The sequence below is a fragment of the Chrysemys picta genome, chromosome 1 (assembly GCF_011386835.1).
Source record: "Chrysemys picta bellii isolate R12L10 chromosome 1, ASM1138683v2, whole genome shotgun sequence".
Classification (NCBI taxonomy): Eukaryota; Metazoa; Chordata; order Testudines; family Emydidae; genus Chrysemys; species Chrysemys picta.
Window position 1 is genome coordinate 8232873 of NC_088791.1, and position 15202 is coordinate 8248074.

At 48.8% G+C, this 15202-nt stretch overlaps 1 protein-coding gene across 15 annotated transcripts in view; it reads right to left on the bottom strand.

Moving 5' to 3' along the window:
• Positions 1 to 15202, bottom strand: part of LOC101937181 (collagen alpha-1(VII) chain-like) — a 216523-nt gene that overhangs the window by 14264 nt on the left and 187057 nt on the right. For all 15 annotated transcript variants that reach the window (XM_065552743.1, XM_065552766.1, XM_065552759.1 and 12 more), the window contains 4 exons: positions 10380 to 10457; positions 7796 to 7849; positions 4994 to 5042; positions 54 to 92 (listed from right to left, as the gene is read on the bottom strand). In XM_065552743.1, the coding sequence (XP_065408815.1) occupies positions 54 to 92; positions 4994 to 5042; positions 7796 to 7849; positions 10380 to 10457 (220 nt within the window). The remainder of the gene's footprint in view (positions 1 to 53; positions 93 to 4993; positions 5043 to 7795; positions 7850 to 10379; positions 10458 to 15202) is intronic.

Consider the following 15202-nt stretch of genomic DNA (forward strand, 5'->3'; position numbering starts at 1 on the left):
ACTGTAAAACTCCATGTGTGTTTTCCAGGTTACATACATGATAACAAACTTACCGCGGTTTATGGGCGTTCGTCCCAACTCACCTGCACAAACTGCAAAGATAGAAAAGAAAGGGATTCATGAATAAAGCAAACACAAAACCAGGTAAGCCAAGGCATTGTGGGGTCAGAGGCAGGGTTAGGGGTGGGCAAAGATTTTCCATCAAAACTTTTTTTTCGATGGAAAAGTCAGATTTTCAACTAAATGAAAATGTTCACAGAAAGTCTCTGCTTTGCTCAAAAATGTTCAGTGTTTTTGTTCAATAACTGAAAACTTTTCCATGAAAAGTCAACAATTTCCATGGAGAAGAAAACAAAAATTGCAGCCAGTTCCAGTTAGTCTTAATAAGACATGTCATTGACAAGAAGGAAGGAATTAATGTCTATGGGCTGGTCCACGCTAAGCCCCCAGTTCGAACTAAGATACACAACTTCAGCTACGTGAATAATGTAGCTGAAGTCGAAGTATCTTAGTTCGAACTTAAAGGTACTTACCGCGGGTCCACACGCGGCGGGCAGGCTCCCCCGTCGACTCCGCCTACTCCTCTCGCGGAGCAGGAGTACCGGCGTCGACGGCGAGCACTTCCGGGATCGATTTATCGCGTCTAGACAAGACACGATAAATCGATCCCAGAAGATCGATTGCTTGCCGCCGAACCAGCGGGTAAGTATAGACGTACCCTTAGTCATGTGGCTTCCTTGGTACAGGGCATGGATTAGGGACAGTGCTCACTGTCTGGAACCATGGTCCCTGGAACAGAGGGGAACAGGAAACGAAGGAGAATGATGCTGGATTTGCAGCATGGTCTTAACTCTTCTGAAAACTCACCAAACTCCATCCTATTTAGCCTGAGCTGCCTTGTATCACAGCAAAGATTCATAGAGATTTTAAGGCCAGAAGGGACATAAGAACATAAGAACGGCCATACTGGGTCAAACCAAAGGTCCACCCAGCCCAGTATCCTGTCTGCCGACAGTGGCCAGTGCCAGGTGTCCCAGAGGAGTGAACCTAACAGGTAATGATCAAGTGATCTCTCTCCTGCCATCCACCTCCACCCTCTGATAAACAGAGGCTAGGGACACCATTCCTTACCCATCCTGGCTAATAGCCATTAATGGACTTAACCTCCATGAATTTATCTAGTTATGATCATCTAGTCTGACCTTCTGCATTACACAAGCCACTGAACTGTGCCCTTCACCACCCTGATGACATGGGCGGCAGGTAGCATAGGCAAGGGAAGGCTGTGCCTTCCCAAACAGCCTGGCATGGCACTATCCGCTCTTCGCCCCCAGGTTCCCTCCTGCCTGCTTCCACCAGTTCCCTTCCTGATCTTCTGTGGCCGAGAGACTGGGATAGGCAGGGGGCCAGTGCACACAAGGCCATAGGCGCCAACTTTTCCCGGAACCGGTGGGTGCTCGACCCCCCCCCCCCGCCCCGACTCCACCCCTGCCCCCATTCCAACTCCTTCCCCAATGTCCCCGCCTCAACTCCACCCTCTTTCTGCCCCTATTGGACCCTTTCCCCAAATCCCCACCCCAGCCCCGCCCCCACCTCTTCCCCGAGCATGCCGCGTTCCCACTCCTCCCCGCTGTTTCGCAGCGGTAAGTGCTAGGAGCTAGGGGGAGAAGCAGGGATGCGGTGCGCTCAGCGGAGAGGAGGCAGAGGTGAACTGGGGCGGGGCGGTGATCTTGGCTGCCGGTGGGTGCAGAGCACCCAGCAATTTTTCCCCGTGGGCACTCCAGCTCTGGAGCACCCATGGAGTTGGTGCCTATGCACAAGGCCTGCGGCTGGAGGCGCTGGGGCCACACCACCCGTCCATCGGCCCGACTGGCACTGGGGATGCTGGGACCACGCTGCCCATCCAGCGATCTGGGGCTAGAGGCGCTACTGCGCTGGGGCTGGAGGCGCTCCAGCCTGACCACTTGCCCACCCAGCACTTGGGTTTGGAGGGCTCTGGCCACGCCACCCCCGTGCTGTGCTGGGGCTGGGGGCACGCGGGAGGGCAGGTGGCCACGCGGGGGTGTGTGCTCCAGACTCCAGCGGGGAAGAGGGGGCGGAAGGGGAGGGGCAGGGCCTTGGGCATAGGGGAAGGGGCTGGGGGCTAGCCTCCTCCAACAGTGTGTTCACCCACCACCCAATATTTGGATTGAATTAAGAAACCAATGGACACTCTGGCCATTAAAACCCCCACAGCTCCAATGTATATGTAAACTCAAGCCAGAAAAAGTTGTCACGGTCCATAACAATGTTTGTTGGGAAGGTAAGGGACTGGGAACCCTCCTGACAGAAGTCATGATCTTCCAGGTTAATAACAGCTGTGTATTTGTTAAGGCCCATATTGTACACAATGCCCATTTTAACCTCACTATGACTGCAGGCAGCCATGTTATTTATTGGCCTTTGGATAAAAATTTGCAATCAACTCTCAGGTATAAAATGCCCTTTAACTAAACAACCCTGGTACCAAACTGTTTCCAAAATCTGCTTTCATTAATACCCAAGGTCCAAAAAAATTCTAATTTATAGAAACAAATTCATGTCCTTAAAAATATGTATCAAATAGAAAAAGGTGCCTTTCAGACAGCCTATTGACTGTCTTCCTTGTGCACTAGTCAAAACATGCTGTGTGCAGTAACCAAAATTATATACGAACCACACCATGTTGTTGCTATAGGTGAATTGACTATTGTATTGGGATTGCTTGTTTTAAAATTGTGTTTTTGCTATTACTGTTGTAAGGAATATTGCTGTGCCTGTAATTTTTCTGCTAGGCCCACTGCAAGGAAGCAAGTGGCCTTAATAATTGTTAATAAGGTTTATAATAAAAGTTAAAATAAAATAAAAAAAAAAGGAAAGGAAGAAAATCAATGGGCTCATAAATGTTAAAGTCTAGGCCAAAAATGGCGCTAAAGAAGCGCCAAAGGGGGGAATTGTGGAGAAAAAATAGTCTAAGGCCTAAACTTTGGTCAAGTAAACTGTATGTAGGGTCAGGTAAATTGTATGTGTGGCCTGGAGGAAGGAGAAAAGGGGCGGGGAGTAAAAGGAGAAGGGTAGACAGAAATCATAAAAGCAGAACTAACTGTAGACATTATAAAAGTAGAATTAACCTTTGTAACAGACTATGATTAATAGATGTCAGGTGACAGAGCAAGAAACCGCAAAGGGCAAAACTAAGAAAAACAGGAAAACTTGTTTTGTTTTATTCCTTATATGGATGTAAAACTTTAAGGAAGTATATGTAATTTTTGTGGTTTTATCCTATATAATCTCTCGCATTTTATCTGTCGGGGGGGGGGGGGGTGTTCGGCTGCCTTGGCTGACTCCCCCATGCATGCATGTTTGATTGTCAATAAAAAAGCCTCAGGCTGTCTGATCCAAAATCAACAGTGTGGCCAATTTTCCACAACATTAGTAAGCAAGGCCTCCAACTTCGCTGAGATTCGGGGAATGGAACCCAGTTCTCAAACATGGCAGACTCATCCAGCCTTGCTGCATCTTAAAAGTTGTAAATGGCACAGTATTATTTACACCTGTTAGCAGAAGAGGAGAGTCTACAACTCGTAGCTTCCTGGTTCACAATTCAGTGCACCTTTCACCAGGCCAAAAAGTATTGTGAGCCAAGTGCCACATCTGAGACTAGAACCAAAGTCGCTTGATTTCTACAGCCACTGCCTAACCCAATAGGTCTCAGTGCTTGAAATGGGGAAAGGAAGTGACATTCCGATACTGCAGTATGATTGGGGCCCTTCGTTTTCGGTTTTCCCAGGAATTTATCGGTCTTTATTACGACAACAACAAAAACAGGTGAAAATTGGTGGAAAAATATTAATAATTTTTCTGGGTACATACTGGGATTTATTTAGGTGGATGGAAGGACTGGGGGGAAATGTATGCAGTAGATTAATATTCTGATGAATGGAATTCAGTGTGGTTTGCTGCAGAACTAAAACAAACTCAAAACACAACGCCACTTCTGAGTTTGAGAAAACAATAGACCTCTAATCCCCAAATAAAACTTCAGAGCTTGCGTGCGTGCCTATTTGCTTGTTGTGTGTAACTTCCAGACTAATACATAGCCCGACTTCAACAGGCAGCTTTGCATACACACGCAGACTAACGTATTATCGTAATACATAGATCTCATGCAATGTGTTGTATTTTCCTAATACAAGAAGTTATTTTTTATATATTTGAATGATATAAGAGTAGGCTAAAAATTTGGGAAAAAATGAATAATACTTTTTATAAAGCCTGGGATTTTTTCAGTAAAAATCTATTTAAACTGAAAACGAAAGAATTTAAGTATGATTTATGGATTATCTCTCCGATCCTCCATTATGCAAAATGCTTTGTTGTTGAAACAGGGTCATGCTCTGTTACGTCTATGAACCCCAGGGAACAGCATTTCCCGTGACGTTGGGGTAATGGGAGTTTTGCCGTATCTTGAACTCCAAACACCTGCAGCATCATCATCAAGACAGAGCGGCTGCCGAAAAGGAAATGCTTTGTATGTCCAGTTACTAAGAAGAGCCAGAAGATTGGCATGGGAGTAAGAGGTGGTTTGGAGCCATCATCAGGTGTATTCAATCACCCCGTGACCCTTACCTGTGGTACAATACTATCAGCCAGCTACAAGAGAGCCAACATGGCAAGACAGGAAGGGCTTTGCTGTTGAAGCCACATGAAAAGAAATGGAAAAATTGAGTGTTTAAAGGGAAAAATTACAGCTTGGGAAGGAGGTCAAGACTGCAGCAGAGCCCTCGTGCCCACTGGACGCTTGTATTCATCTAGGGGGCTGGACTGGTAATGCGTCACTCTTTGCAGTTAATGGGATGATATTAGCTCCGCCAAGCAGGGCTGTGCTGGCATTCAAATTGGTCCAATTTAGACACCGACAGGACTCCCGGCGGTGCCGCGTCTCAGCAAATGGGGCTTCCTTCGGCTTACTTACCGCATTTGTCACTCATTTCGCTCCTGACCACATCCTTCACTTCTTCTTCCTGTGTTTGCAGCAAGCAAAGCTTGGTTTTAGGATTGGTTTCTATGGTGAGTGACACCAGGACCTCCTCTTCGATTCTATGCCCCCCAGCGACCTGGGGCCACACACATCTGACTCTGCCCCCTTGGCCAGTGGATGTAAGTTACACCCACTTTACGCCTGCTGCCGGAATGGTGTAAAAGGACCCTGGTGTCACCGAGAATCAGGTTCAGGGTGTGCAGCGTGTGGATAACTCATCTAAAGCAATTCTGAAATACATTTGATTAAGGCTGTTTTATAATGTAACTAAATCTCTCTTCAGTGGCAGGCGTTGTGCTGCACAGGTGAGAATTGACACAGACCTAAAGCCACATAAATGCCTGTTTCTTCCTCCAACACTATGTCATGATTGGAGGTGTTTGGTTTCTCAGGGTACGTCTACACTGCAGACAGGTGTGTTATTCCAGCACATGGCAGCATACCCAAGCATAGACGACTCGTGCCTCCCCATACTGGGGGAAGGGGCTGTGTCAGGGTGGGGACACGGGGGAAGGGGCAGAGCGAGGGCTCCGGGGAAGGGGTGAGGCGAGGGCAGGGGCTTGGGAGAAGGGGTGGTGCGGGGGGGGGGTGGAGCCTTGTTTTTGGCCCCAGTGGTTTCGCTTCCGCGTCCCCTACTTCGGACATGTCTGATCCAGAAGCCAAGCTGGGAATCTTAAGAGAACAGGTTCTCTGGTGAGATTTCTGATGCTTCCCGGTTCCAGGGGGATCAGATAGAATCATAGAACCATAGAAGATTAGGGTTGCAAGAGACCTCAGGCGGTATCTAGTCCAGGGATTCTCAACCTTTTTCTTTCTGAGGCCCCCCCCAAAACATGCTATAAAAGCTCCATGGCCCACCTGTGCCACAACAACTGGTTTTCTACATATAAAAGCCAGGGCCGGCGTTAAGGGGTAGCAAGCAGGACAATTGCCCGGGACCCCACGCCACAGGGGGCCCCACAAAGCTAAGTTGCTCAGGCTCTGGCTTCAGCCCCCAGTGGCAGAGCTCAGGGCCCATGCAGTGGGCCTTCAGCTTTCTGCCCTGGGCCCCAGTGAGTCTAACACTGGCCCTGCTTGGTGGACCCCCTGAAACCTGTTTGAGGCCCCCGGACCCCTGGTTGGGAACCACTGATCTAGTCCAACCCCCTGCTCAAAGCAGGACCAACCCCAACTAAATCATCCCAGCCAGGGCTTTGTCAAGCCAGGTCTTAAAAACCAATAAGGATGGAGATTCCACCACCTCCCTCGGTAACCCATTCCAGTGCTTCACCACCCTCCTAGTGAAATAGTTTTCCCTAATATCCAAGAGCACCTTCTCTGATTGTGTTCCAGCACCTCTGCCCCGTGCTGAAGCCACAGGCAGCCATGGCAACAGAGGTTATGTATTTACAGGCTTTTCTACAGCGCTCGTCTCCACAGTATGCGAATGCCTAGTGGAAATGAACGTATTAAATCTAACTGCACCCATTTCATTTCCCTCATTTAACAGATGTGGAGACAGAGGCCCAGAGACATTAAGGGACCATCTCTGAAATCATACAGAGAATTGATGGCAAAGACAGGGAGAGAACCTCATTCTCCTGCATCCCACCCCTGAGCCTTAACCACCAGACCCTCCTTCACCCAAGTCAAAATACAAAATAAACCAATCCTTTGGGAGCCTCACTCACTTTCCCAAGCGTTACTAAAGTGTTCCCACTGATCCTTATTATATAGGTAGCCATCCTGATTCACTTCACCTTCGTTCCTCACTCTAAGCCAGGCCTAACTCATTGCTCCATGCGTGTCGTCCTCCCCGGATCTGAATTATTCCGTTTCATGATATGGGAAGGGACACCTCCTGTCACCTGAACGTTGGGTTTCTCATCATCATCTTGCTGTATCTCCATCTGGAGTTAATAGCATTGTGGCTCCTGTTTTCTTTTGCCATCTCTCTTCTTGGGTAGCTCTGACCATCATCTTCATTTCATCAGCTCTAAGTCTCCCTTCCTGGGAGTTGTTTCTCTACTGACTTACCTTCTCCTGCATGGTTCCATGGCACACCTCTCATTCACACTTTTGCCCTATCTACCAATCTTAGGGTTTTTACACAGCCGCCCAGCTGTAGTACCTGGGCGCCTTCCATGTAAAAGCGATCAGCAATAGCAAAGTCCCTATTTGACCTTCATGGAGTCTCAGCCTCTTCCCCCTTTTATGAAATAAACAGTCTGCCTGCGGTAGGGGTATGCTGTTGGTGGATTGGTGGTGTGTTAGTTAGCTTTTGGGGTGGGGTGGGATAGGTGTCAGCATTGTGAATGTCATTCCTGTTACAGGGGACGGGCTTAGCCAACGCTTCTTTTTGCTGCTCGGGCACACTTCTGTCTCCCCATCGCTGTTGGACAGACTGGTCTCGTCTCACCCATGGAACTCCTACTGATGTCAACAAAAAGCAGAGGGTCCACGCTGAGGATGGGAAAGGAGAAGTTTGCCCCTAGTCCAGCATCCTCGGAGAGCAGAGCCGTGGTCTGCTTTGCTGTTACGTTGCTCTCTGCGTTCTCTCTGACTCAGCGTCCAACTAGCTGACATCTTATCAGCCGCTAATGGTCCAATGCGCTGAACATTCATCTCCTGGAGCCATTCGGAATGAATTTGCTCTGAGTGTCTCTGTCCTCCCCCGTACCTCTCAAGCATCATTTGCCCTATTTTCTCTATTCTGGCTTGTGCACTAGGCTGTTGATTTGGGGATAAAGTACTCACAGAAAGGCCAGGATCTCCTTTCTCTCCTTTCACACCAGCTGGACCATTTTCTCCCTGTTAAAAACACTCAGGTAATTACAGAGGTTCAGCAGATTAGGCAGTAAATGCCTCCAACAGTAAATGCATCCTGAATAGAAAAAGATGCTAAAGAAAGAGGGGGAGGGACCACAAGGTTCAAATACAGTGTTTTCCCGTAAATTTAAGAGACACCAGAAAATAGTTCAGTAAACTGAAATTGCCAGATTCATCCCAGTGCAGGAGAGGAGGGGATACATTGGGGGGACTGGTTAAGTCTCCCTGATTCTGTGGACTGATCTGCACTTGCCCCAGCCGCCAAAGAAGCTAGAGCAGCCCAGGGGCTGCTCTAACATATGCCGTTTGCATATGGTCCCTAAGGGACCATAGTCCAAATGAGAATCTGCTTTGCACTGATGGTCCCCTCCCAGCTGCCTGAATGGACCTCCTACCCCCGATGTGCCCCCAGCTTTATTCCAGATCTCCTCATGCCAGGTGAATTCTCAGCTACAGACAAATTCTGGCTCTGTGGCATTATTTGAGTGGAGCAAAAGTTCTGGGTTGGGGAGAGAATCTGGCCTCAAAACTGAGCTACTTTACACTCCTGTAATTCAAATGCCAGATAGACGATTGCACCAGCTTTCTGGTGGCATTGTAGTTACAACCCTGGGAACACAACGCCACCACCCTCAAGGGAAACAACAAGCAGGATGGATGATTTCTCTACTCAGTGCAGACAACTGTCCTGCAAAAGTCGCTCTGAGCCATTTCCAACCAAATTTGTTGATTAAAAATTGCTACGGTAAAAAAAAGCCCACACGGCACAGGGCGAATTGTCCGAACGAGAGCCGCGATGGCCATTTTTCTGAATCTGTGACCACCTAACGGGGGTGAAAGCACTGGAACAAATTGCATCAGCCTCAAAGGCTAAACCTGTTAGGGGGCAGAACTGCCATGGCGACTCACTGCCGCAGCAAAACAGTGAGTCAGGGAAGTCGACCCTGCGGCAGATAAAACCACAGCCAGAAATATGACTCGGTAGCAAAGATCTACAGCTGGCCAAGAAGAGAGTATAAAGAGAGGGTGATTTCAGAATCGATCAGCCTTTGGCCAGTCAGTCCTTGTGCTCTGCCACCCGTACCCAATTCCTGGCCAGACTAATAGGCGTGAATGATTTACGCTGCTTGTCTCTTGCCTTGTTTTGCCTTCCGTCTGGCTAACTTCGTTACTGGAGTATGGGCAATTTTATGCATTTGACTTGCTTGCAGAATAACATAAAACCCTTCAGTTCTTGCATCTGCTGCTTTTTTTTAGGTTGCCTGGCCTAGACGTAATTTCCCTCTCGCTAGCAATGCAAATAGAGAGAGCCAAGTCGGTCAAAAACGGGAGACTAAAGTTAGGCTGATTCCATATTCAGACCTCTAAATAAGTCGCCCGGTTTTCCGTCGTGAGAGCAATCAGCAGCTTGCGGGCAAATCAGACCACTTGTTTAGAGGCAAAAACACGGGCTCAGAATCCTAACTTTAGGCTCCCATTTTTGAAAGTCTTTTTCAGCTAGACTAGCTGGGTGAAATGAGCTCTGCCTAGCTAGCTAGTCAAGTGCTCTCTAGAACCCTCAGAGGATGTAGGATCGCATTATTGAATTGGACTGCGCAACCCTCTCCAGTCAATTAAAAGGGGGAGGCTGTCAAGGAGGGTGGGCCCCAAATATGGTGTTTCCCCAAGAAGTGTTACAAACATCGTTGGCAAATGCCTAAAACAGACAGACAGTCTAGCCAGGATTGTGCCGCAGAGCCCGGATCACTGACCCTGAGGGGGTGTCTGCACCGGAGCTGCTGGCAGTGATGGAGCTCGCGTGCTGACAAGGGACGTATGCCTGCAGCGGTGAGAACGGTGGGGCAGGCTGGCCACTTGAGTATGCACCTAGGATTTCAGACGGGATCCGATTCGGGTTGGCTAGCCCTGCCTGCTGCTCGCGCCACTGTAGCTACACTGCTATTTTCAGCGCACTAGCTTGATTACATATGTCTAGGTGAGCTGGAAATTACGTCTTCCAGTGTAGACACACCCTGAGAATGCCGGCACTCTGGGCCAACACACTGTCTGTACACAGAGCAGTGACATTCCACAAGGCCGGCAAATCAAAACCGAAGTCGACAGCCTTCACCCAAGACCTGATCTGATGGACTTTTCTCCTGAGCCAGCCGGGGGAACGATACTAACAAACGCTGCTCCCAGAGCTCAGCTGAGAGTTGGCCTGACCCTCTGTGTATCGAAGCCAGTGGACGCCTTCCTGCGGCGTTCAGTGAGAGTCGGATCAGACTCATTATTATGGCAGAGCATGGGACTGAATCCAGATGTCCCGAACCTCAGTCCAGTGGCCTTTTATCATTCATTATTTGTATTACTGAAGTACCTAGGAGCCCCAGTAACGGACCAGGGCCACCATTCTGCTAGGCATGTACAAACACAGAACAAAAAAAATATTCCCTCCCCATAACCACGCCCCCCACCACCACACAGCTTCAGCTTCGTTTTCTAAGCTACCTGAACAGTTCTCAGTACTCACCTTCTCTCCTTTGTTGCCAGGAGTACCTGCAGAACCCCTGAGGCAGAGCTGAGGTCTTCCTCTTCTACCTCTTGCACCCTAAAAAATATAGCAAAAAGGATCATTGTATTCTAAGTGATTGGCCAATTTCCACAGATGCCTTTGAATTCATTCTATATTTCTGGGTGTGTGTCCCCCCCAAATCCTATTCTCAGCATAGCAAGACTTCAGACATCAAAGGCAACTTGGGGCAAACATCTGGAGTTCAGGTGTTACCAAAATACTTCCCCTTCCACCAAACGTTTATGCTTCAGCCCCAGTACCTTACTCATCCCCTGCAAATAAGAACCCCAGGGAACAGTAAACCGAGCAGCTCTTTAGAGTTTCCTCTGAGTCATCCCAGCAGAAGGGTGAGCTTTGCTTCTTCTGAGCCCTCCAACAGCCAAGGATGTCAGCCCCCTATACCCATGACTCTCAAGCAATCAGCCATTGCCCCCCTCACCTCTTGGGAGCACCCCCCCAGTGGACAGCTCCCCGTAACCCTGTCCTTGGGGGTTCTCCATGGAGGACCCAATCCTGTCCTCCATCCAGTGTGGCCCAGGACCAACCTCTTGCTTTCTTTTCCAAGTGAGGCTGCTAAGAGTTTGTTGAGTCCTGTCTCTGTTGGGAAAGGTCACCTGCTTTCACACACACAGGCAGCAGTCCCCCCACTAATTTAAGAACCACCATCTCGGCGGGAGGAAGAGGGCTCCTGGGGCTTTGACGGCTGCAGCTCCCTCCCACGCGGGCATCTGGAGGGCCTCGGTGCTGTTCCTGAGGCCTTTATCTTTTAATTTAGGGGAAACACAGGGAGCAGCGTGGGTGGGGAAGGCAGCGTCTCATGTGCGCTTTAATCAGTGCCAAAGCTGGCATCAATAATGATCTCTTACACAGCTTTTTCGGTGTGTGTCACTTGTATTGCTAATAGAAAAGATCCGGCCTGTTTAAACATACATGAGGGTATCTCTTGCTTTCAGTTCCTTCCACTCTCTCGGCTGCTTTTAAATAGTTTTCATCTCCAGGGACGGCAGAGAAAAGGAACAGGGCAGAAGTGCTGGAAGCTCCCACACCCCGCACCCCAACCCCCTGCCCCAGCCCTGAGCCCCCTCCTGCACCCAAACTCCCTCCCAGAGCCCACACCCCCTCCAACACCCCAACCCCCTGCCCCAGCCTGGTGAAAGTGAGTGAGGGTGGGGGAGAGCGAGCGACGGAGGGAGGGCGGGTGGAGTGAGTGGGGTGGGGCCTTGGAGAAGGGCAGGGGCAGGGAAACGGCCTTGGGGAAGAGGCGGGGCAAGTGTGTTTGGGTTTGTGCGATTAGACAGTTGGCATCCCTAACTCCTCTACAGAAGAAGCCAAGCGCCGCACTCTTGCGAAGCAGCGCTGGGTACGATGGTGGGCTGCATCAGAAGCAATGGAGGGGATTCTGGGCCGCGCATTCTTCATGAAGGCGCAGGAATTAGAGATGGAAGATGTTATATGGTGAGCGGAACTGAAGGTAGAGGGCCAAGTATCAGGAGGGGCCCAATTTAGGGTTGCACCAGTGGCCCAGTAAGCCAAGCCAAGCCAAGCCAGTTTCCTTATGCAGAAATGATAGAATCTAAGCACGTAACACTGGCCATGCCGCAGGCGTCACAAAGATCTCTTTCCCATGGCTTGGCCTGCCTGCCACGTCGCTTTTTGCTAATGAAACTGAAAACACTGGTCATCTGATTCACCCCCCCATCCTCCAAACACAGCTCTCTGAGGCCTGCTACAAGATAGGCCTGTACTAAGAGCAGCTGCTCACCCGGGCCCCTGATCCTGCAACTCATTGGGTGTGTGGGCAGACACCAGCCTCAATGTGAGTGCCAGGGGGTCTACCCATACACAGCTAGTTCCAGGATCAGGGCCCGGGCTTTCTGCAGCGAGATCTCCGCAGAATGTTTGGCACACAAAATGACGCTGATGAAGCCTCACCGATGGAAAGAGAAGAAGACAAGGAGATAGTGAAACAGCGTGTAATACCATAGAGGTGCTCCGGACATGGGTGCAACCGCTGCTGGAACGCTGTGTCCAGTTCTGGTGTCCACAATTCAAGATGGAGGCTGATAAATTGGAGAGGGTCCAGCGAAGTGCCAGTAAAATGATTAAAGGATTGGAAAACCTGCCTTATGGTGATAGATTCAAGGAGCTTAACAAAGAGAAGGTTAGGGTGTGACATGATTACAGCCTTTAACGACCTACATGGGGAACAAATATTTAATAATAGGCTCTTCGTTCTAGCAGAAAAAGGTGTAGCACTGTCCAATGCCTGGATGTTGAAGCTAGACAAATTCTGACTGGAAATAAGGTGCAAGTTTATAACCGTGAGGGTAATTAACCACTTGTAGAAGTGGTTGTGGTGGATTCTCTATCCCTGCACACTTTTAAATCAAGATCTGCTCTAGTTCAAACAGTAGTTAACTCAGGGAAGTCCTATGGCCTGTGTTATACAGGAGGTCAGACTAGATGATCACAACAGTCCCTCCTGGCTTTATAATCTGTGAATTCCTATGGAAGCACAAAGCATGGAACGACAGTACAAACACACTGACATTTACTACTTGACATCAACCCCTGTCCAGAATTCGTGGGAGCAGGATCTGACCCAGTGTTTCCAATGACTATGTATCTATGCATGCTGCACAGAACTACCACAATGACGCTAAATTTCAATGCAGGTGACTGCTCTAATGGCGCTGGGGCAGAGGAGGTTTTCCCATGCAAAGGGACCAGAAATCTTCATGCAGTTGGGGGAAGGATAGCTCAGTGGTTTGAGCATTGGCCTACTAAACCCAGGGTTGTAAGTTCAATCCTTGAGGGGGCCACTTAGGGTTCTGGGGCAAAAATCAGTACTTGGTCCTGCTAGTGAAGGCAGGGGGTTAGACTCAATGACCTTTCAAGGTTCCTTCCAGTTCTAACATCTCAATATATTATTATTTTATTAGGTTCTCCTGCTAGAACTCCCAGGGAAGCATCTTCTCAGGAGGGAGGAATTGAGAGCTGGCAGGAGGCGAGGCCTCCCAACTCCACAGATCCAGGGGATCCCTGAGGAAAGGGAACCCCACAATTCATGGCAGCAGGAACAGGCCTGTCAGAGTTGGCTCCCATGCCACGTTGCTCTGCTGTCCATTTCCCCATGCAGCATGGCTCCTTTGTAGCAGCTGGGGAGAGCATCCTACGGGAGGTAAAGCTGCTTTGGGAATCTTTAAATCCAGACAGGACAGCCAGGTGGAAATCCATGGGGCTGAATAAAAGTTCCGGCCTGTGTGTATAGCCAAGCCCATTGTGCTACCTTCTCTTGTGCTCAGCCAAGCCCTGGGACACTCCTTCTGCATGGAGCAGTGCTGCTTTCTTCCCTTGCATTACCTGAAGGGAGTTGAGCCTGAGTGAGGTCCCCTGTACCTGCATAAGCTGAAGGGACAATCTGGGACACCAGGCTCAAATTCTGGAACCTCTCTAAACCATGTGGGGCCATGCACTGGTGTAACAGAGGGCAAGACCTGGCCCTGTGAACATGCCAAAGCTAACTGCATTCCTCCTATTGCAGAAAAAAAAGTTCTAATGAACATTAGGATAGCACCACTGGACAAGTGTTACTCCCATTGTAAACTCCTCTTCTCAGGGTTTTAGAACTTGGATGGGAACCTTGATCTGGGCTGGATCTTCAGTGATAAAACGGAGTGTGGATTTTAACTAAGGAGAGCAAAAAAGGAAGTTACGCCTCATAAGCCAGATGATTCCAAATGTGCTTCCTACTGCGACACTGGGGTCGGTTTCTGCATCGCAGTCTTCCATAGTGGTTTGATGTTTGCTACAGTAAGGGACGATATAGGCCCATCTTTTGTACTAAAGATACTTCAAGAAATGAAGGCCTGTTACTTTGTTTGAGCTTCTGCATCCCGGAGTTTATTTTGTCTAGATCAGGCCCCTCTTTTATAGTATCTCCAAGTACATAATTAAGCTATTAAACCTGACAATTACCATAATGAATGCAAGCTAGAATTAGTTGTGTTCACTGCATTTGCCCTTATCTAGTTGTCTCCTCTCTAGGGTCATGATCCCCCACTGCCCTGCACCTTACGTCAGCATCTACACACCTGTGCCAAAGTGGGCGTAAAGCACGACCAGCATTTTATACCTCACTCACTTTGTACAGATGTAAATGATGACACATGGTGCAGGGCAGTGGAAAAATCAGACTGCAGATCCATGCACTAAAGACATATTCACTGCCTTCATGTGGTCCAAGATTGGGGTCCAGTGAAAGCCAGGAGAGGACAATCCTGTGACTAATTATTGCTCATTTCAAACAGTGGATTTGGAAGCACTGTTTGCATCCCAAGCTCAAACAGAAGCCAAGGAGAACTTGGGGTGTAATGTCAGTTGTTCCATTCAGTCGTTTGGCCAAATTTTGAACCACTTGGAAACGACGTGTCCTAGATTAATGAAGGAAATGGAACTCTTGAGGTCCAAGCTCAGTTTGACGCGGATGTAATAAGCCCAACGCTGCTCTGTGTTCCGCTTTTCTGTCTGTCTACTTTGGGTCATCCCAGGAAATGGGGTTTGAATGACTTCCACAGGAGAATCTCTATTGTTTGTATAGCACAGACGTTATAGAATTGTATCAGTCATACCAGCTCTGCACATCAAATTCTCTGCATCTCTTGACATGATGATATTTGCTACATGATACTTTATTCCTCCTCCCTCCCGCCCCCCGCAACTGGCTGGCTGATGGTGAGAGAGTCTTAAGTACTTGGGTAACGCCACATAATGGTTAAAGA